At 38.9% G+C, this 21,334-nt stretch overlaps 2 protein-coding genes across 2 annotated transcripts in view; both read left to right on the top strand.

The window, feature by feature from the left end:
* Zswim5 (zinc finger SWIM-type containing 5) overlaps positions 1-21,334 on the top strand; it is a 111,655-nt gene that overhangs the window by 65,017 nt on the left and 25,304 nt on the right. Inside the window, exons 2-4 of the mRNA XM_048351171.1 lie at positions 8,046-8,402; positions 18,806-18,954; positions 20,423-20,573. Of these exons, the coding sequence (XP_048207128.1) occupies positions 8,046-8,402; positions 18,806-18,954; positions 20,423-20,573 (657 nt within the window). The remainder of the gene's footprint in view (positions 1-8,045; positions 8,403-18,805; positions 18,955-20,422; positions 20,574-21,334) is intronic.
* LOC125355072 (cytochrome c oxidase subunit 7C, mitochondrial-like) lies at positions 4,470-4,867 on the top strand. Its single transcript, XM_048351173.1, has one exon. The coding sequence runs from the start codon at positions 4,552-4,554 to the stop codon at positions 4,738-4,740; it is 189 nt and encodes a 62-aa protein (XP_048207130.1). The 5' UTR covers positions 4,470-4,551; the 3' UTR covers positions 4,741-4,867.

Raw genomic sequence — 21,334 nt, 5'->3', positions numbered from 1 at the left:
TGTCTCTGAACTTTTGTGCTCAAGGGTAGCATTCTGCCACTTGAGCCACAGCTCCACTTCTGGCTTTTGGCCTGTTAGTTGGAGATGAGTCTCCTGGACTTTCCTCCCAGGCAGGTTTCAAACCATGATCCTCAGATCTCAGCCTTCTGAGTAGCTAGGATTACAGGCATAAGCCACTGGTGCCTGGCTGTGGTACAGCTTTACTCTTGAATTTCTAAACAGTACAGAGCCAGATAGTGAATCTATCTAAACCACAGAATGGCAAGTTGAAAGCAAATGTCTTTTTCTCAGGACAAGTTTCAATTTATGATTTGGGGTAGGGGGGATATACTATAAAAACTAAACAAGAACTCTGAAAGCTTTATGCAAGCCTGTTCTATGTTATCACATTTGAGAGCTTAGGGGTTTTGTTCTTGTTTTAACCTTGTGTATGAAGTAATAGGGCAACAAGGGCACCAGCTGCCTGATTTCCTGTTTCTTCAAAAAATAAATAAATAGAAACTTAAAATTCAAAATAACAGTTTGAATCTTAGAGAAATATGAATGTTGACTCAGACTGTTATTATGAATTTTAAGTTTCTACTTATTTATTTCAGATAGAGTGTGCTTTTCAGCCTAGACTGGTATGAAACTTACTGTGTAGCCCTGGCTGGCTTCAAATTTTTGATTCTGCTTCTGACCCAAGTGCTAGAATTACAGATATATACTATAATACCTGGCTAGTTCCTATATTTTAGAGATGCATGTCATTTGTCCCAGTGAAATAATATTCTCAGATTTTCTTCAATATAATCCTTAAGAAATTTGGATTGTATTGAGGTTGAGAATTGAGAAAGAATAAAGGTTAGTCTTTGTCTCCTATTGCTTTTATGCGAAGCAGTGAATGTTTCTTTTTTCCTACTTCTCCCTACTTTTCCTATTACATTAAAATACATTTTGCTAAAACCTGGGGGGGGGAGGAAGTAAGGATTAAATGCATTTATTTCTTTGTAATTGTTGAAGGTGAGTAATTGATACTTGGGAATTCACACTGTTCTCTATACTTTTTATTTATTAAAAATTTCTAAATAAGGAGAGGAACACAAAGGCACAATGCTTATGTGCCTCTGATTATATAAAAATATTTATCATAATTAACTCCAGGTAGCCCAGTGTCTGTGGCTCATGCCTGTAATCCTAGTTACTCAGGAGGCTGAGATCTGAGGATCACAGTTCAAAGCCAGCCTGGGCAGGAAAATCTGTGAGACTCTTATCTCCAATTAACCACCAGAAAACAGAAGTGGTGCTGTGGCTCAAGTGGTAGAGCACTAACCTTGAGCTGAACAGCACAGGGATGGTGCCCAGGCCCAGAGTTCAAGCCCCATGACTGACAAAAAAAAAACCCAAAAACGAACATTAACTCCAGGTAATGGAACCAAGAGGTTTTTTTTCTTCATTACTGTTTTTGTTTTCTTATCTTTTTTGTCTTGTTTGTTCATTAACCTGTCTTTGGAAAGATAAAGAGGGAAGCACAGAAATGTAGGGACAAACAATGAACAAATACAACTATGGTAATCACTAGGCACTGGGTTGAAAATGAATTGTACAATTTATAAATGGAGACAAGAGAAAAACAGAAGGGAAGAGAAAAAAGGAAGGGGTGACATAGTCCAAAAAGAAATGTACTCATTACCTCACTTATGAGATGGTAACCCCTCTGTACACCACCTTTATAATAACAATTTTTGAAAATGAAAAAAGAGGGTCTAGAAGGGAAAAACTGGGAGAAAATGGGGGAAGAGGTGACATTTAAAAAAATATACTCAATACCTGACTTATGTAACTGTAACCCCTCTTTACATCACCTTTACAATAAAATTTTTAAAAATGAAAAAGTCTAAATAAAAGTCAAAAAGTAAAAAGTGATCACATAGTCAGCACCCAATAAATATATGCTGGAATCAGACAAGTCAGACTTCTACATATTTTAAAATCAAGCTTCTACATGTTTTCTTAAATTACTAATGGACATGTTTGTGGCAGCTTATTTGCAATAAAGAAACATTACATTAGACCTATTATATGTAGCTTTATTCTCAGGAGTAATTACACTGAAAAATTATGCTAGATTACAGTCTGACAAGGAGTGCAAATATTTGAAACTGACTTTTGGTTTACTTTGTAAGAGAGAGGAGTGGAAGATGGAACCTCCAGAGAAGAAACCTCTACAGAATCACTCCGTGCCTTTTGCTTTTCAATTCCTGGAGCCTGAATTTGCTAGTGTTAATACAGCTGATGGAGCCCAAACATCTACCCAGCTCAAAGGAATGTGTCCCTAGGACCATCATGAACCTTAGCCAAAGCCTCTGGGGAGCCACAAATGATTAACTTTCGAAAAATATTTTGCACAGTGAAACCATTTGAAATTTTGGGGGGAAGAGAAGGGGAAAAAGGACAGTGATTGAGGGGTGAGATTAATTGAAATGTATTGTAAATGCACACGGAAATCTAACAATAAAATTCATCCCCACACTCCCAACACTGGGAATTAGACCTAGGCCTTGTGCATGCTATGTAAGTGCCCTGCTACTTGAACTATTTTTTTTTTTTAGTTGTGAGGCTTGAACTCTGGGCCTGGACACTGTCCCTGACCTCTTCAGCTCAAGGGTAACACTCTACCACTTGAGCCACAGCACCACTTCCTGTTGTGTGGTGGTTAATTGGAGATAAGAGTCTCACAGATTTTTCTGCCTCAGATCTCAGCCTCCTAAGTAGCTAGGATGACAAGTGTGAGCCACCAGTGCCTGGCTTATTTTTATTTAATTCTTAAGTCAAGGTCTTGATACCTTTTTTTTCTTTTCCCCCCCTCAAACTGGCATTGAACTTGTGATCCTTTGGCTTCTACAAGTAGCTGGGAAAAAGCAGATACCACCATGCCTGCCTGTAGAGTGAACCTTGACAGACCTCTACACAAATTTCTCAGCTTAAAAAATGTGGAAGCTGGGGCTGGGGATTTAGCTCAGCGGAAGGGCGCCTGCCTGGTGAACGCAAGGCCCTGAGTTCTGTCCTCAGCTCTGGGGGAAAAAAAAAATGTGGAAGCTGAGATCCAGTCCTTTGGATCACTCAGCTAGAGTGGCTTGGGTTTTTTTCTTAATTTAATTTAATTTAATTGTCAAGATGATGTACAGAAGGGTTACAGCTACATACATAAGGTAGTGAGTACATTTCTTGTCCATCATTGTTACCTCCTCCCTTGTTTTTCTCCCACTATCCCTGTCCTCCAACCCCCCAAGATTTTTTAAAATAGTAGTTGTATTACTTAGCTTCATATTACTAGAATGCAGAACTTGAAGCAATTAGCTTATAAAAGAAAACGTGTATTTTCACATATAGCTCTAGAAGTTCCAGCCCCAGATCAAGTCACGTTATGGCATTATGCATTATAGGGTAGTATACCATGGAAAGAGTGTATGGCAAAGCATACTAATCACATTGCAAGTCAGAAAGCAGAGAGAGACTGAGATGAACCTTTGTGGGAGTGGGGAGACACTCATCCAAACAATACTAATAATGAATACTACACATAGAAAGTCCTGTCCTTGTGGGGCATACATCCTAATAATATATCCATTGATGACCGTCTACCTCAGATTTAACCAATATTCTTACTTATTTCCATGCAGAAAGAGAAGGAAAAAAATTGGGCTGAGAGTCTGTGCTGCAGGCCAGGTATGCCCAGAGTGTTGAACTGATGAAGCAGAAATGTTTCTACTCACCTTTACCAACTCAGGGGCTTGGTGACTAAGCTTTTCCATATTGATCTATCTTATTTGAAATTTAAATGTTGGGCTGGGAATGTGGCTTAGTGGTAGAGTGCTTGCCTAGCATGCATGAAGCCCTGGGTTCAACTCCTCAGTACCACATGAACAGAAAAAAATGCAAGTGGCTCTGTGGCTCAAGTGGTAGAGTGCTAGCCTTGAGCAAGAGAAGCTCAGGGACAGTGTCCAGGCCCTGAATTCAAGACCAAGGACTGGGAAAAAAAGAAAATTTAATATCCTTATGTGTATTCTCTGAATCACAATTGTCATTTCTCAAGAATGTACTAAATAGTGGGCTAGAATGGTAGCCTACACTTGTAATCCCAGCTACTCAGGATGTAAGGATGGGAAGACTGCATTCTAAGCTGGTCTTGAGCCAAAAGTATGAGTTTCTGAAAAATTAACCAATGCAAAAAGGTCTGAAGGTATGACCCCCATGGGAATGCACTTGCTTGGTAAGTGCAAGGCCCTGAATTCAAATCTGAATACCACCAAGAAAGAATGTACTTGATACTCTTGAGTGGAAAAATTAAGAAAACTAAGAATATACTTTATAATTTTGTTTCAACCACTGTGAAACTTAGTCATTGGGGGAAGTTATTTCTGAATTCTTTAACATGGAGACCCATTAACAAAAAGTGCATAAAAACCATAATAGTGAGGTGAACAAGGTCGCGAGGGAAGTCTTGCTGTGGTTGCTCAGCCATTTCTCCCGTGTTCTCTCTGCACCTTTAGCAGAGCTTCTCTGGGTGCCATGTTGGGCCAAAGTGTCCGGAGGTTTACAACCTCTGTGATCCATCGGGCCCACTATGAGGAAGGTCAGGGAAGACTGCCATTTTCAGTGGTAAACAAGTGGTGGTTACTGGTCACGATGACTGTGTATTTTGGATCCGAGTTTGCTGCACCTTTTTTAATAGTGAGGCACCAGCTGCTTAAGAAATGAGTGTGTCATAATTGACCCATTTAACAGGTAAAAAGAATGAAGAGGCATAGACTCTGGAAAATGGATTAAACTCTCCAACTCCACATATTAGATATGTTTGTAAATAAACTCCTGACATAAAAAAAAACATAATAGTAAATTCGTAGGAGAGTTTCACAAAGTACTTTTGAAGGATAAGCAGAGCAGCTATTATCATTATTTCACTGAAAAGGAGTCTGATGTTAACAATGTAAAGTGAGTAGCCTGAGACTACAGAATAAATAGCATATCTGGTTGCCTAGTTCCTAGTATGATGTGCTCTCATTGATCTTACTCTGCTGGCCACAGTAAGACAGCAGTCTTACTACTGAGTAAGCAGGCATGCTTGGAGAGGAACTGCTTCTTACTCCTCCAGTTCTCCCCTTACTCCTTAACTAATAAGAAATAATTATATTTGAATGAATGCTTTTTTTTTTTTTGCCAGTCCTGGGGCTTGAGATTAGGGCCTGAGCACTGTCCCTGGCTTCTTTTTGCTCAAGGCTAGCACTCTACCACTTGAGCCACAGTGCCACTTCTGCCTTTTTCTGTTTATATGGTGCTGAGGAATTGAACCCAGCTTCATGCATGCTAGGCAAGCACTCTACCACTAAGCCACATTCCCAGCCCCCCTTTTGATTTTTTAATATAAATGACAAGTAAATATTTTTAAACTAGTTTAGATGAGAAAAGGCCTTATTGGTATTTTAAAAATATACTTGGAGGGCTGGGGATATGGCCTAGTGGCAAGAGTGCTTGCCTTGTATACAGGAAGCCCTGGGTTCAATTCCCCAGCACCACATATACAGAAAACAACCAGAAGTGGCGCTGTAGCTCAAGTGGCAGAGTGCTAGCCTTGAGCAAAAAAGAAGCCAGGGACAGTGCTCAGGCCCTGAGTCCAAGCCCCAGGACTGGCCAAAAAAAAAAAATATATATATATATATATGTGTGTGTGTGTGTGTGTGATATATATATACATATATGTGTATATATATATATATATATACTTGGAAACTCTGAATGAATTGTTTTCCTTTTCTTGCTCTGGAAACTAATCTTAATTTTTCAGTAATGTGCATTTTTCTTTGTCTTTTAGATAATTTTGCAAAGTTTTACAAGTGAATTTGTGTCTTATTTAACTATTTAACCATGATTGTTTGAAATTTCAACTTTAGAAAGCTTCTCTGCTTTTCTTTTTTCAAATTTTTATTATCAAACTGATGTACAGAGAGGTTACAGTTTGATACGTTAGGCATTGGATGCATTACTTGTACTGTTTGTTACAGCTTCTCTGCTTTTTAAGTTTTTTTCCAGGTCATAATAGTAACTCTAAAATGTACACATCTATCTTCTAGCATTTGGCAAATATTCCTCCAACAAATTTAAATTTTATTTCCTGTTCACAATGTGTGGTCCTTTTAAATAATCTAGAATTAGCTTTACCTTTGTTTTTTTTGGCCAGTCCTGGGGCTTGGACTCAGGGCCTGAGCACTGTCCCTGGCTTCTTCTTGCTCAAGGCTAGCACTCTGCCACTTGAGCCACAGCGCCACTTCTGGCCATTTTCTGTATATGTGGTGCTGGGGAATCGAACCCAGGGCCTCATGTATACGAGGCAAGCACTCTTGCCACTAGGCCATATCGCCAGCCCCTGAAATTAGCTTTACCTTTGATCCTATCTCTATTGCTGCTGGCATACCATGTTGTAATCCTTTATTTATGTTTTAAGGATTATATCACAGGTAATGTGGTATAATGAAGATAAAATGAACTGTGGAATCAGACCAGGTTCCAAATCCCAGGTTTATTACTTGGTAGGTCCTTGAGTAAATAACCTTTCTAAACTCTATTTACACACTGTTTGTTGTTGTTGTTTTTTAAAGGAGAACAGTACTAATTTCTTAAGGTTGTGATGAGGTACTAAATGGCACAATAAAAGGCACAAAAATATTTGATAGTCACACCACCTCTCTTTTTTGTTAGCATTCTTAGGCCTGGTAGTCCTGTGTTTAAGTCTTCATTAAACTTTTGTTGAGGGGAGGGGAGAATGAGGGAGGAAGTAACAAACAGTACAAGAAATGTATCCAATGCCTAACATATGAAACTGTAACCTCTCTGAACATCAGTTTGACAATAAATTTTTTTAAAATAAACTTTTGTTGAATGACTGAAATGGCTAAATGAATGTATAGTCTAGTTAAAGGGAAAGAATCATATTTAAAGAACTAAACTATAAAGAATGGCTTCAGCTTTTCAATTTACTGTAAGTTAAGGTGTATTCTCTCTGCATTTCAGTTTTTGGTGCTGGTTGGGTATACTTAATGAATAGAGATGTAAACTACACCATTCTGCTGCATTAAGCTATACCTTCTATAACTTAACTTAAAAGGGGCTTGAACTCTGGGCCTGGGAGCTGTCCCTGAGCTCTTTCAGCTCAAGGCTAGCACCCTTGAGCCACTTTGGGTTTTCTGGTGGTTAATTGGAGATAAGAGTCTCATGGACTTTTCTGCCAGGGCTGGCTTTGAACTGAGATAATCAGATCTCAGCCTCCTGAGTAGCTAGGATTACAGGCATGTGGTCACCAGTCTGGAATTTTAAGAGGTATGTGCATGTGTGCATGTGTACCAGTCCTGGAGCTTGAATTCAGACCCGGGGCACTGTCTCTGAGCTTTTGTGCTCAAGGCTGGCACTCTACCACTTGATCCACAGGTACATTTTTGGCTTTGGGGTGATTAATTGAAGAGAGTCTCATGAACTTTTCCTGCCTGGGCTGGCTTTGAACCACCATCCTCAGATCTCAGCCTCCTGAGTAGCTAGGGTTATAGGTGTGAGCCATCAACGCCCAGCTGTTGGCATTTTAAGTTTCTAGGAAGAAATGTAGTCCCCAATCTTCATTGTTTTTCCTCATGAAATTATTTTCATTTATTTTCATTTTAGCGTTCATTTTACTCTTTATTGTACTGACATTATTTGTGGACTTACCTTTGCCTACACCTCAAGCTCAAAAGGAATTTTTAACTTTTGGAGATTTATTTCTTAACCATTTTGAGACTAATAAAAAGCTATGAACTACCTACCATTCTGAAAAGCATACATAGGTACAAAAGTTTTCAGCTGTTTTTTTTTTGTCTCCAGAATGAGGAGTTTTTAAGCTTGTGTATTCCTACAGAGCAATATTTTGCTGATGTTTGTGTATATAGTAAATTGTACATTAATTAATAGAAATGCAAAATAAGACACTTGTCTTACTACAGAATCTCTATAAATAGATTTTTTTTTCTTTTTTTCCTTAGGCTTCCATCTGAGTGGTACAGTAACTGAGCCAGGCACTGCTTCAGAACCAGCAGTAACTTACAAAGTTGCCATCAGTTTTGATCGATGCAAAATCACTTCTGTGACATGTGGCTGTGGGAATAAGGACATATTCTACTGTGCTCATGTGGTAGCACTCTCACTCTACAGGATCCGTAAACCAGAGCAAGTCAAATTACGTCTTCCTATCTCAGAAACCCTTTTCCAGATGAACAGGGACCAGCTACAGAAGTTTATTCAATATTTAATTACTGCCCATCACACTGAAGTACTTCCTACTGCACAAAAACTGGCAGATGAGATTCTGTCCTCCAACTCAGAAATCAACCAAGTGAACGGTAATTGTACATTTTTTTTCCTAAAAATGACCTTTTCCACAATCACTGTCACCAAAGCAACCCTCTTCCCTCTATTATGTTGCTTTATTGCATCTTAAGAGGTTGAGTTTTTCTGCAATTATAATAATTTAATCTTAATCATTCCATTCTGTCCAAATAACTATGTGCTTAACTCTTAGTGTCTTAAAGTAATTGAGTTGTCGTCTTCATAAAGGCCTTGGCATGAAGTAAGTGTTGGTAGTTTTCTGTTTCTCAACTTTGGTGTGAAATTCATCAATCATAGAATCCTAAGATTCTATTATTTTCATCATTTATATTTAGTAAAGAACTTAGAAGCTAGGGCTGTAGCACATTGATAAGAGTGCTAGCCTCGCATGCCCAAAGCTATGGACCACGAGTTTGATCTCCAGCATCATAAAACAGTCAATCATTTTATTTACTTAAATAGTAAGGCACTAGTGGCTTACACCTACAATCCTAAATAATCGGGAGCCCAAACGTGGAAGATTATTGTTCAAAGCCAGCAGAAGACTCCATGAAATTTCATCTCCCAATTAACTAGCAAAATGCTGGACTACAGGTATGGCTCAAATGGTAGAGCACCAGACATGAGACTGGCTATGAGCAAGATATCTGAGCATGTATGAGGCCCTGAATTCAAACCTCATTTAATTTTAAAAGCAGTATGTGTGCATGCATATGTATGGACACATATGTATGGAAAACCTGGAATTCACTGCAATATCAACAGTGGTAATCTACAGTTGATAGAATTGTAGATGAACTTTTAAAATCTCTTATGTAATTTCCATAAGTATGCAATATTTTTATTATTTAAAAAGTCATTTAAGGGGCTGGGAATATGGCCTAGTGGCAAGAGTGCTTGACTCGTATACATGAAGCCTTGGGTTCGATTCCCCAGCACCACATATATAGAAAATGACCAGAAGTGGCACTGTGGCTCAAGTGGCAGAGTGCTAGCCTTGAGCAAAAAGAAACCAGGGACAGTGCTTAGGCCCTGAGTCCAAGGCCCAGGACTCGCCAAAAAAAAAAAAAAAAAAGGTCATTTAAGAGGGGCTGGGAATATGGCCTAGTGGCAAGAGTGCTTGCTTTGTTATACATGAAGCCCTGGGTTTAATTCCCCAGCACCACATATATAGAAGACGGCCAGAAGTGGTGCTGTGGCTCAAGTGGTAAAGTGCCAGCCTTAAGCAAAAAGAAGCCAGGGACAGTGCTCAGGCCCTGAGTTCAAGGCCCAGAACTGGGGAAAAAAAAAGTCATTTAAGAATGAAAGAAGGGGCTGGGGATATAGCCTAGTGGCAAGAGTGCCTGCCTCGGATACACGAGGCCCTAGGTTCGATTCCCCAGCACCACATATACAGAAAAAACGGCCAGAAGCGGCGCTGTGGCTCACGTGGCAGAGTGCTAGCCTTGAGCGGGAAGAAGCCAGGGACAGTGCTCAGGCCCTGAGTCCAAGGCCCAGGACTGGCCAAAAAAAAAAAAAGAATGAAAGAAATATTAGTTCAACTTAGACTAAATAGCCCCTTCAGGAAAGGTCTTACTGTATAGCTTCATGCTAAACTGGGCCTCAACTCATACAATGGTTTGCTTCCTTTTTTTTTTTTTGGCCAGTCCTGGGCCTTGGACTCAGGGCCTGAGCACTGTCCCTGGCTTCTTCCCGCTCAAGGCTAGCACTCTGCCACTTGAGCCACAGCGCCACTTCTGACCGTTTTCTGTATATGTGGTGCTGGGGAATCGAACCTAGGGCCTCGTGTATCCGAGGCAGGCACTCTTGCCACTAGGCTATATCCCCAGCCCAATGGTTTGCTTCTTAACTGTTTACAAAAGGCATCTTTTCCACTTATCTTCTCTTATCACCATTTCTACTACAATCCTGAGGAAAAATTCCAACTATCACATTAAAATATCATTTACATTGCTACTGCTGAAAGTTATTTCACTCTCCTTTTATTTATTTATTTTTGTTTCACTGAGCTACTTCCCATCCCTCTCATTTCTTTTATGAAAAGGCTAAAATATACAAACCAGTGAACCCGTATAGAGACATTTTAATTTAATTTAAAATCAACAGATTTAGCTGCAACTTGTGAGGGACGTGTGAAAAAGCCAGTTTGTAAACTCTAGATTTTATTTACCTGATTAAAATAATCTGAAAAAAATGATCTGTGATCCTGCTCATTCATTCTTAAATACTATTCCCTCTATTATCTGACTTTTTAATATTGATATTCTTAATCTTTTCTTTTCTTCTTACGTTATTTGTTCTCTATAGACAATCTTAGCTACATCCTTGATTGAAAATGTCATCTCTATACTGTTACAGACTTATTTTTCTAGCCCAGATCTTATGAGCTTTTAGATTCTATATCCACTTAACTGTAATATCACAGCACATCCCAACATCAACATACTCAAATGTGAATTTATGGTCTTCTTTACCATCTCAACTAGCACTGCCAGTCACTGACTCATGGTAAAACCTTGTAGCAATCCATAATGCTTTTCTTATATTGCACATCCATTCAAGATTGTTAATTTTGCCTCATAAATATATTTCATTATTTCCTGCTTCTGTGTAGGTGATTACAATAAATCAGACCATTATAATCTTGAACCTAGAAATTTAATCCTTCATATCCATGATTACTACCTTCTGTTCCATTCTCCTTATAACCATCTAAATAGGTTTTTCTGTAACTGAAGATAATTGTCATTTAAAAATTTTTTTAAATCCTTCGGTGCTCTCCTATTCCTGTTAAAATACACTCTAAAATTTTTACAAAACCTTGAATTGGCTTTTGACTACATTTTCACATGGATTTTCCTCTCCTTTGTGGAATATCTTCTTTCTTATTCACTTCCCTTATTATAGTAGTATTTAGTTAGGAAGTAATTTATGGTTGATGCTGTTTTCATATTTTACTTTAAAAATTATTTTATTAGCATATACTAATTGTACATTGTGAGCTTTTTGTTGTTGGTGTTGCCTTTCTAGAGTTTGAACTCTGAGCTTTGTGCTTAGCATTCTACCACTGAGCTACACCTCCATGTCTGATACCTCCCACTCCTTTTTTAAGATTGCTTTTATGACTTTCTTCTCTTTGTAGCAGGACTGGGGTTTGAACTTTAGCCCTCTTTGCTTTAGTTATATTTTGAATAGAGTCTTGAGTTTATACCGAGACTGGATTGGACTTCACTCCTCCTTTTATAATTCCATAATAACTGTAATAGATGCATTCTACCACAGTCTAGCTTGTATTGGTTGAGATGAGGGTCTCATGAACTTTTTGCCCTAGGAAGTTTCAAACTTTGATCTTCTTGACCTTTGCCTCCTGAGCAGCTAGGGTCAAAAGCATGAGATATCACACCTGTTACATATACTTAAATAGTTTATAATGTGTCCTTTTCATGTGCATTCAATATGCTTTGGTCATATTCTCCTGCTTTCCCCCTTCCATTTCCCCCTCCTACTACCAATTGATTGAGTTTTCCTCTTTTGTTCATGTCCTTTTATGGTTTTTTGTTTGTTTCTTAGATCTAGATCACATATATGAGAGAATACATACAGTATTTATCTTTTTTAATCAGGCTTCTTTTGCTTAACATAATGAACTCCAGTTCTATTTGTCTTCAAATGGCTTAATCTCATTCTTCTTTATGGTGCCATAATACTCCATTGTGTATATACATCACATTTTTCACATTTTTTTATCTATGTAACTGTTGAGGTATACCTTAAGGAAATTCCATAACTAACTATTGTGAATAGTACTTCAACATCTCTATTGTATGCTGACTTAAATCATCTCAGGTATATGTGTAGGTGTGGTATAGCTGGTTCATATGTTGTAGTTTTAGTTTTTGAGGAACCTATATACTGATTTTCATAGTATCTGGACTAATTTACATTCCCATCAAAATATATGAGGGCTTCTTTTCCCACTTCATCCACACTAATTATATGTTAGTAGTTCTGACTAGGGTGAGAAGCTCAATAATTTTTTTTTTTTTTTTGGTACTGGTATTGGGGCTTGAAATCAGGGCCTCACACTTTCATTTGGCATTTTTCCTCAAGGCTAATACTCTACCACTTGAGCCACACCTCCACTTCTAGCTTTTTGCTGGTTAACTGGAGATAAAATTCTCATGGACTTGAAATTTTTTGCCCAGGCTGGCTTTGAACTGTTATCCTCAAACCTCAGCCCCCTGAGTGATTAGGATTACAAGCGTGAACCACCAACACCCAGCTTTGATATTTGAATTTTCATTTCTTTTATGACTGAGGATGTTGAACACTTCTTCATGTGTTTATTAGTCATTTGCACTTCTTTTTCAAACTATTCAGTTTATTTGTCCCTTTATGAGCTTAGAGCCTCACCCACCTGGCTGGCTTTGAACTTCAATCCTCAGATCTCAGCCTCCTGAGTAGCTAGGATGACAGACCAGCTCTAGGTTGGTTTTTATACAGAGAATTTATTAAGGATTTAGTTTCAATCTTTTACATGTGGATATTCAGTTTTCCCATTACCATTATTGAAGTTTGTTTTTTTTTAGAATGTACATTTTTGGAGCCTTTGTTTAAGATCAAATAACTGAAGCTGCATGCGCTTATTTCTGGTCTTTTATTCTTTTATATTGGTTTATGTATCTTTTGTGTCAATACAATGCTGTTTTTATTATTATGGCTGTGAAGTATAATTTGAAGCCAAGTATTGTAATACTTCCATTTTTCTTTTTGCTCAGGATTATTTGGCTATAAGGGGTCTTACATGTTTCCATATGCTCTCTTGGACTTTTTTTCTTCTCTATTTCTGTGAAGAATGTCATTGGAATTTTGATGGAGATTACATCAAACCTGAACATCATATTTAGTTTCATAAGACAATTTTCATAGTATTAATTCTACCGGTTTGTTGTTTTGTAGTACTAGGGACTGAACCCAAGGCATCACACTTGTTAAGCCAGCCAGCACTCTAACTACTTGAGCTATACTGCTAGGTATTTTTATCTTGTTTAGTTGGCAGTTTAGTTGGGATTTCGAACTCTAGGTTTTATACTTTCTAGGTTTGCATTCTACTACTTGAGCCAGACCCCCTAGTCCTGTTGGGTTTTTTCACATTTTTATTAACATACATTCATTGTAACAAAGGGGTTTCATTGTGATATTTCCAACATTCATACAACCTCTTCTATCACTCCTCTCCTCCTCTCCTTAAAACAATTTCAGCAGGTTTCATTATTATATATTTAGACATATGTATAAAGTACTTTGATTGTATTTATCTCCTTTACCTTCTCCTTTTGTCCTTACCCTGAACTTGTTTCATAATCCAGTCATTCTCTTTTAAGGACTAGATCCTACATTTGAGAGAGAGAACATGTGATATTTCTCCTTCTTAATTGCCTTATATTTTATTTAACATGATGAATGATCATCTCTAGTTCCCTCTACTTTCTTGCAAATGACATATCATTCTTCTTTTTGGCTGAACAGTACTCCATTGTGTATATATCCCACATTTTCTTTTTTCATTCATTGGTTAATGGGTACTTTGGGTCTATATTTTGGCTTGTGAATAGTACTGCTATAAAGATGTGTTTCTCATGTCTCTTGGCTATATGTTGACTTACATTTCTCCAGATAGTTTCTTTACTTTAAAACTAGAATAATGCCATATCATTAAGTTGTTATGCAAGTTCCTTATTCAACAAATACTTGTTCTAGGCACTTTTCTGCATATTACAAATATACCAGCAAACCAGTTTCTGTTCTAGAGTATATTCTACTGGACATATTAAAAGTGCTTAGTCTCTGAAATGTAGGAAGCACTTAGTAGATAGATAGTGTTATTAACAAATACTTCATTGTTTTGCTTTGATACTTTTGGAATACAAAAGAATAGAATATAGTATCTGCCCACTTAGAGCTTATATCTAGATGATCTATGTATTTGTTCAATCTATAAACATTAACTTAGTACTATAAACTCTATTAATATTAACTCAGCACCATAATAAGTTATAAAAATTGACTTATATTCTTAAAAACCTTTTAGTTTGTTTGGGTATTTATGATAGGTACAAAATCACATTGTGAGGTATAAGATCACTTTATGTTCTTAAAAAAATTAAGTTTGGGGCCTGGCAATGTTGCTCAGTGGTAGAGTGTAAGCCTAGCATTCATAGAGCCCTGAGTTTGATTCCTTTGTACCACATATACAGAAAAAGCCTAAAGTAGCACTGTGACTCAAGTGGTAGAGTACTAGCCTTGAGCAAAAGAAGCTTAGGGACAGTGCCCAGGGCCTGAGTTCAAGCCCCAGGACTGGCAAAAAAAATTCAATTTGGTTGGGAATATATGAGAAGTACAAAATTATAATGTAAAACAAAATGCAAACAAATTAATGATAAAGTGCTTTCAAGAGTATTATTGCAGCTAGATGCTGATGACTCACACCTATAGTCCTTATTACCTGAGAGGCTGAGATTGGGAGGATTGATGCTTGAAGCCAACCTGGGCAAAAAAAAAGTTACTCCAAGTTACATAAAAAACTTGAGAGTAGGGGCTGGGAATATGGCCTAGTGGTAGAGTGCTAGCCTAGCATGCATGAAGCCCTGGGTTGAATTCCTCAGCACCACATAAACAGAAAAAGCCAGAAGTGGTGCTGTGGCTTAAGAAGTAGAGTGCTAGCCTTGAACAAAAAGAAGCCAGGGACAGTGCTCAGACCCTGAGTCCAAGCCCTGGGACTAGCCAAAAAAAAAAAAAAATTAGAATAGGAAGATCAAGGTTCTAGCCAATCTAGGCAAAAAAGTCCACAAAAGTCCCAACTCCCCAAAAGAATGCTGAACAAGTTCGGTGGTGTGTACCTGTCATCCCAGAAACTATAGGAAGCCTAAAATAGGCTCAGGTGCATACCTGGGTAGGAAGTAAGACCTGTCCTAAAAAATAACCAGTGAAAAAAACAAGACTCAAAGCATGGCTCAGCAGTGAAGTGCCAGCCTACTAAGTGCAAGGCCCTGAGTTCAAACCCAGTTACACACACACACATACACACACACACACACACACAGTGTTACTGCCTTTATTTCCTGAGCATATGGACATAAGATCTGATAGACTTTAACAGGTGGCAGTGGATCTATGACTTATTCAGTGAAGGGGTGAAAAACAAAGTCTATCCTACCATGTAAATGAAGCAGAACCTCAACCTCAACAGTATTAGTTACTGTATATTTAAGGTTCCCACTTCTCATTGTGGGATTCATTCCCATTCTCATTATCCCTGATTCTAGAGATGAGAGAATACAACAATAAGAATGGCTAGATTTTGACCCCCAAATCTTTATTTATATATTCACATATGTGAGTACACCTATATATCATAAGTGTGGAAAAAACAAGATTATGAGTGAATGACAGGGCCAGAACACAAAGGGCTTTGAATGCAAGCTAAGAAACTGGGACTTGATAGTGTGTTACTGAAGACTTTTTTTGCCAGTGCTGGGATTGAACTCAGCATCTGGGCACTGTCCTTGAGCTCCTTTTGTTCAAGGCTAGCACTCTACCACTTGAGCCATAGTGCCACTTCTGGCTTTTTCTGTGTATGTGGTACTGAGGAATCAAACCTGGGCTTCATGAATGCTAGGCAAGCACTCTATCACTAGGCCACATTCCCAGCCCTACTGAAGACTTTTGAGCAGAGGCTATATAATTAAAATTATGCTTAGAATAAAACATATATGTAGCATATAATAGATAACAAACTATATTATTTTTTGTTTGTTTGTTTTTGTTTTTTTTTTTTTGGCCAGTCCTGGGCCTTGGACTCAGGGCCTGAGCACTGTCCCTGGCTTCTTCCCGCTCAAGGCTAGCACTCCGCCACTTGAGCCACAGCGCCGCTTCTGGCCGTTTTCTGTATATGTGGTGCTGGGGAATCGAACCTAGGGCCTCGTGTATCCGAGGCAGGCACTCTTGCCACTAGGCTATATCCCCAGCCCCTATATTATGTTTTTATAAGTATCTGTGGAATAAATGAATGTATGATCCATCCTAATTTCCTAGAGAATAAGATGTACTAGGGCTGGTAATGTGGCTTAGTGATAGAGTGCTTGCCTAGCATTCATGAAGCCCTGGGTTCAACTCCTTAGCACCACATAAACAGAAAAAGCTGGAAGTGGCACTATGGTTCAAGTGGTAAAGTATTAGCCTTGAGCAAAAAGAAGTCAGGGACAGTTCTCAGGCCTTGAATTCAAGCCCCAGAACTGGCCAAAAAAAAATACACTAAAAAAAAGTCAGCAGAATAGTCTTGTTGTGAAGACCTAGATTTTACTTAAGTGGAACAGCTGACATAAGATTAAAACATGATAAGAATTGGTGGCCACTTATGCTGGCACAAGCTTGTAATCCTATCAACTTGGGAGATGGAGATCAGAAGATCATGGTTCAGGGCCATACTGGGCATAGAAATTCACAAAACTCTATCTTAGTCAGTGGCTGGTCAAGATAGTACATGTCTGTCATCCCACTAACAAAAGGAAGCACAAATAAGAAGGATCACAGTCCAAGCTGGCCTAGACACAAATTAAGACCCTATCTTAAAACTAGCCAATAGGAGGCTGGAATATAGGTTAGTGATAAAATACTTGAGGCCCTGGGCTTGATCCCCAGCACACACACATACCACACACACACACACACACACACACACACACACACACACACAGATTTTTTTTTCTCTTTCTTTTTCTTTTGTCAGTCAAGGGGCTTGAACTCAAGGCCTGGGTGCTGTTCCTGAGCTTTTTTGCTCAAGGCTAGTAGTCTACCACTTTGAACCACAGTGCCACTTCCAGAAATTATCATTTTTAAGGTTAAGATAAAGACACCAGTGGCTCATGCCTGTAATTCTAGCTACTCAGGAGGTTAAGATCTGAGGATTATGATTCAAAGACAGCTTGGGCAAGAAACTCTTATAATAAAACTCTTATCTTCAGTTAACCACCAGAAAACTGGAAGTGGTATTCAAGCCCCATGAGTGGCAAAAAAAAAAAAGATTACAAAAGCATAAGTTGAAGGGATGCATAGGGACAAAGCATATGTAAAAGGGAGCCAAGCTTTCAAACTCTGTCCAAAAATGCCACTCTGAAGGTATCTCCCCAAAGTCTACCACCTGGAAGCTCTAAAAACTCTGGGTTTTCATAGAGGCATCATTACATAAGCATGATTGGTTAGATTATTGGCCATTGATGATCCACTAAACCTTCATCCCTTTTCTCCTCCCCAGAAGTTGGTGTATATGGCTGAAAAGTCCCAACCTGCTAATGGTGCTGAAGGGTAAATAGAGTTAGGCTTCCTCACCCTAACTTCTGGAGGGCTTTGGCTCTGTATTTCCCAAGTACTGTGATTCTTCTGATTCAGCATACTCATGTAACCTTGAGTCAAATACACATGCACTACATTAGGTAACCTTGAGGCCATTATTTTAGCTAGATGCCACTTTTTTCTAGTGAGAGGACAAACAAACACCATTGCCAGACAGACTGCTGGTAGACAGGGGAGCCTGTAAACAAAGTGAAGCTGGTGCTGCTAGGCAGTCTGTTCTGAGATGGACCAGCATAGGGTACCATTGCACTTGGGTGCTATGTGCTGCTGCTGTCAGAAAGTTTAAATTAAGCATGGTCGCCATTCTTACCGTGCCTGGATTTTTTTCCCCCAAATTTTGGCCTGCTATAATTGTAAGGGAACCACTACCAGTATTACATCTGCCTTGGTGAACAGAGCCCATTCTGATGCTGTCTAGGCCTTCCTGTAAACTCATTAGCATACTTAATACTTTGAAGATTCCAAGGATTTTAGGATTTTTTTGCTGTGAAATAGGACAGACCAAGTATATATTTCACCATATCACATGTTTATTTCCTTCTAGGCTTTTTTCTCCTGGGTAGTATTCATAGAACTTAGAAAATAATACAACTGTGAACGTGAAACTACTTATTTAGGCCTACATGGTAGACCAAGTACATATTACAGCAGACTAAGTAAATACAGACAATTAAATAAAAACTTGAATTTGGTGGATGCCAGTGGATCATGCCTGTAATCCTAGCTACGCAGGAGGCTGAGATTTGAGGATCACAGTTCAAGACAGCCCGGGCAGGAAAGCCCCGTGAGACACTTGTCTCCAGTTAACCTCCAGAAAAGGGGATGTGGTGCTGTGGCTAAAATGGTAGAGTGCTAGCCTTGAGCTGAATAGCTCAAGGACAGTGCCCAGGCCCAGAGCTCAAGCCCCACCACCAAAACAAGAACTTGAATTTGCTCACAATGTTTCCTTCTTGCTGTGTAGCATGTGACTGCTGGTGATTCATTTCACCATGCCCATTTCTTACAGGTGCACCTGACCCCACAGCTGGGGCCAGCATTGATGACGAGAACTGTTGGCATTTGGACGAGGAGCAGGTGAAAGAACAAGTGAAGCTATTTCTTTCCCAGGGGGGTTACTATGGCTCTGGGAAGCAGCTCAACTCAATGTTTGCCAAGGTAAAATATCAAAAGAGTTTTGTTTGTTTGTTTTAGACTTTAACTAAACTAGGCTCAACACATATCTGCCTTCATGCCTTATACCTAGTTTTCTTTTGTACTCAAATCCAGTGGATGTGGCTGAGGAAAACCAACATGAGCAAGCAAGCACCAGCAGGGAGTCCTTCTACCTCATCCTGGTGGTCTTCCTTCTCCACTCACTAAATGAGCTAGTGTTGCTGGAGGATTTGAACCAGTGTCCCTGAAAAGACCTAGAATTCTGAAACAGAAGGCACACATGAGAGGATTCTTCTTTTCTTTTCCTTTCTTTTTTCCCCTTTCCTTCCTTCACTCTTTCTTTGCTTCATCTACCTCTCTTTTTCTTCTTTTTTTATCTTTTTTCTTAACATATTTAGTGAGATAATTCATATATCATATAATTTACCCATTTAAAGTATACAATTTGGGCTGGAGATATAGCTCAGTGGTAAGTACTTGCCTAGTTTATATAAGGCCCTAGGTTTGATCCTCAGTACTTCCAAAAACAAATAAAACAATAGTTTTGGAGTATATTCACAGATACATGCAACCATCATCACTGTCAACATTTTTATCACCTCAGAAAGAAGCCTTATACCTTTACCTATCATAGTCTTAGCGTCCATATCCCTCTCCCTAGTCCTCAGCAATTTATAATCTACTTTTTAATCTCTATAAGTATCCCTATTCTGAACTTTCATATGAATATAATCATCTGTATAGTATGTCATCTTTTTTGTGGCTGGCTTCTTTTACTTAACCCTATCTCAAGGTTAATCTGTGTTATAGAAGGAATTGGTACTTTTTTTATTGTTTAATAATTTGATCTCAGCCTCCTGCTTGCTAGGCCAGCACTCTACCACAGAGCCATTCCTCTAGTCCTTTCTTGCACTGGTTATTTTCAGGTAGGGTCTCATTTTTTTTTGTCCAGGCCAGCACATGGACACAACATTTCTCCTATTTTAAACCTTTCTGTCATAGCTGAGATGACAGGTATGAACCTCCATGCCCATGCTCTCTTCTGTTGAGATCAAGCCTAGAGTTTCCTGCATGGTCTGGCATGAAACTGCACTTCTTCTCAGCCTCCTAAGTACCTAGGATTGCAAGCATGAACCACCATACCTAGCTTCTTTCTACTGTATGTGTACATGCGCATAGGTACCAGTCTTGAACTCAGACTCTTGAGCTCTTTTTTTTTTTTTTTTTTGAGTCTTGAGCTCTTAATCAGCTTTCTTCCTTGTAGCTGGCACTCTACCACTTGAGCCATACCTCCAGTCCAATGCTTTGCTGGTCATTTGGAGATGGAGTCTCTTGGATCCATCTTCATTTATCATCCAGGTCTTAGGCTCCTGAGTACTTAGGATAAACTGATATGAGCCACTAGCATCTGGCTCCTTTTACTTTTTTATGCTTTGCAGTCACCAATCTCTTGTCCCTCCTTGCATACCAGGTTAGAGAGATGCTGCAGATGAGAGATTCCAATGGAGCCAGGATGTTGACACTTATAACTGAGCAGTTTATGGCTGACCCACGACTCACACTCTGGAGGCAGCAAGGAACAAGCATGACAGAGAAGTGCAGGCAGCTCTGGGATGAGCTAGGTAAGTCCCCATCTCCCAGGAGTGCTATGTCCTGCCAGCTTACTCTCTAGCACCAATGTCAGTGAATATTTGCTATCAGTGGTTACATGGGGCTTGCTATATCTGACTAGTAGACGATTGTAAGTTCTACAGAGGCTATAGAGAGTAATTCCAAACTCACTTTTGCTGTTTCTCCAGCATTGTCCTTGGATGTTGACATTTAGAGTTCTGTTCCAGTGGTTAACTACGTAGAAGCTTTTGCTGAAGGAAAACCTCTTCACTTGGCTTCTGTTGCATGGCATTAGCCTAGCTTTCCTAATACTTACCAGCCCTGAGTCTACACTTCTGTGTGACTCTTAGCCAGACGTCTTTGACAAAAGATAGTTTCCAGTGCTTAGGCTTTAGCCTTCCATTCTTTCTCTGTATTTCTTTTGAACTTCTTTTTAGATGCCATGGCATTAGAGCTTAGTTATGATGATCTCAAACATATCTTCTTTCCATTTACTAAGTCGTTGTTCCATATTAGCAGTTTCCCACTGACCATTTTTGTTGGAAAGTCCAAAATAAACTAGAATTTTCTATAAAATGGATTCTCCTGACTCTGGCATAGATACTACCATTATTTACCAAATTGACTTTCCAGCAATCATTTTCCTTTCATTTCCTATATTTAGTCACCAATTTCATTTGATACCTTGACTGTTAAAAGGAAATTTAATGTTCATTTTCACTTTTTATTTCCCATCATCACTACTGTGATTATTGGGCCTTACAACTTTCAG

Source organism: Perognathus longimembris, chromosome 7 (assembly GCF_023159225.1).
Source record: "Perognathus longimembris pacificus isolate PPM17 chromosome 7, ASM2315922v1, whole genome shotgun sequence".
Taxonomy (NCBI): Eukaryota; Metazoa; Chordata; class Mammalia; order Rodentia; family Heteromyidae; genus Perognathus; species Perognathus longimembris.
This window is presented reverse-complemented; position numbering and strand designations above follow the sequence as displayed.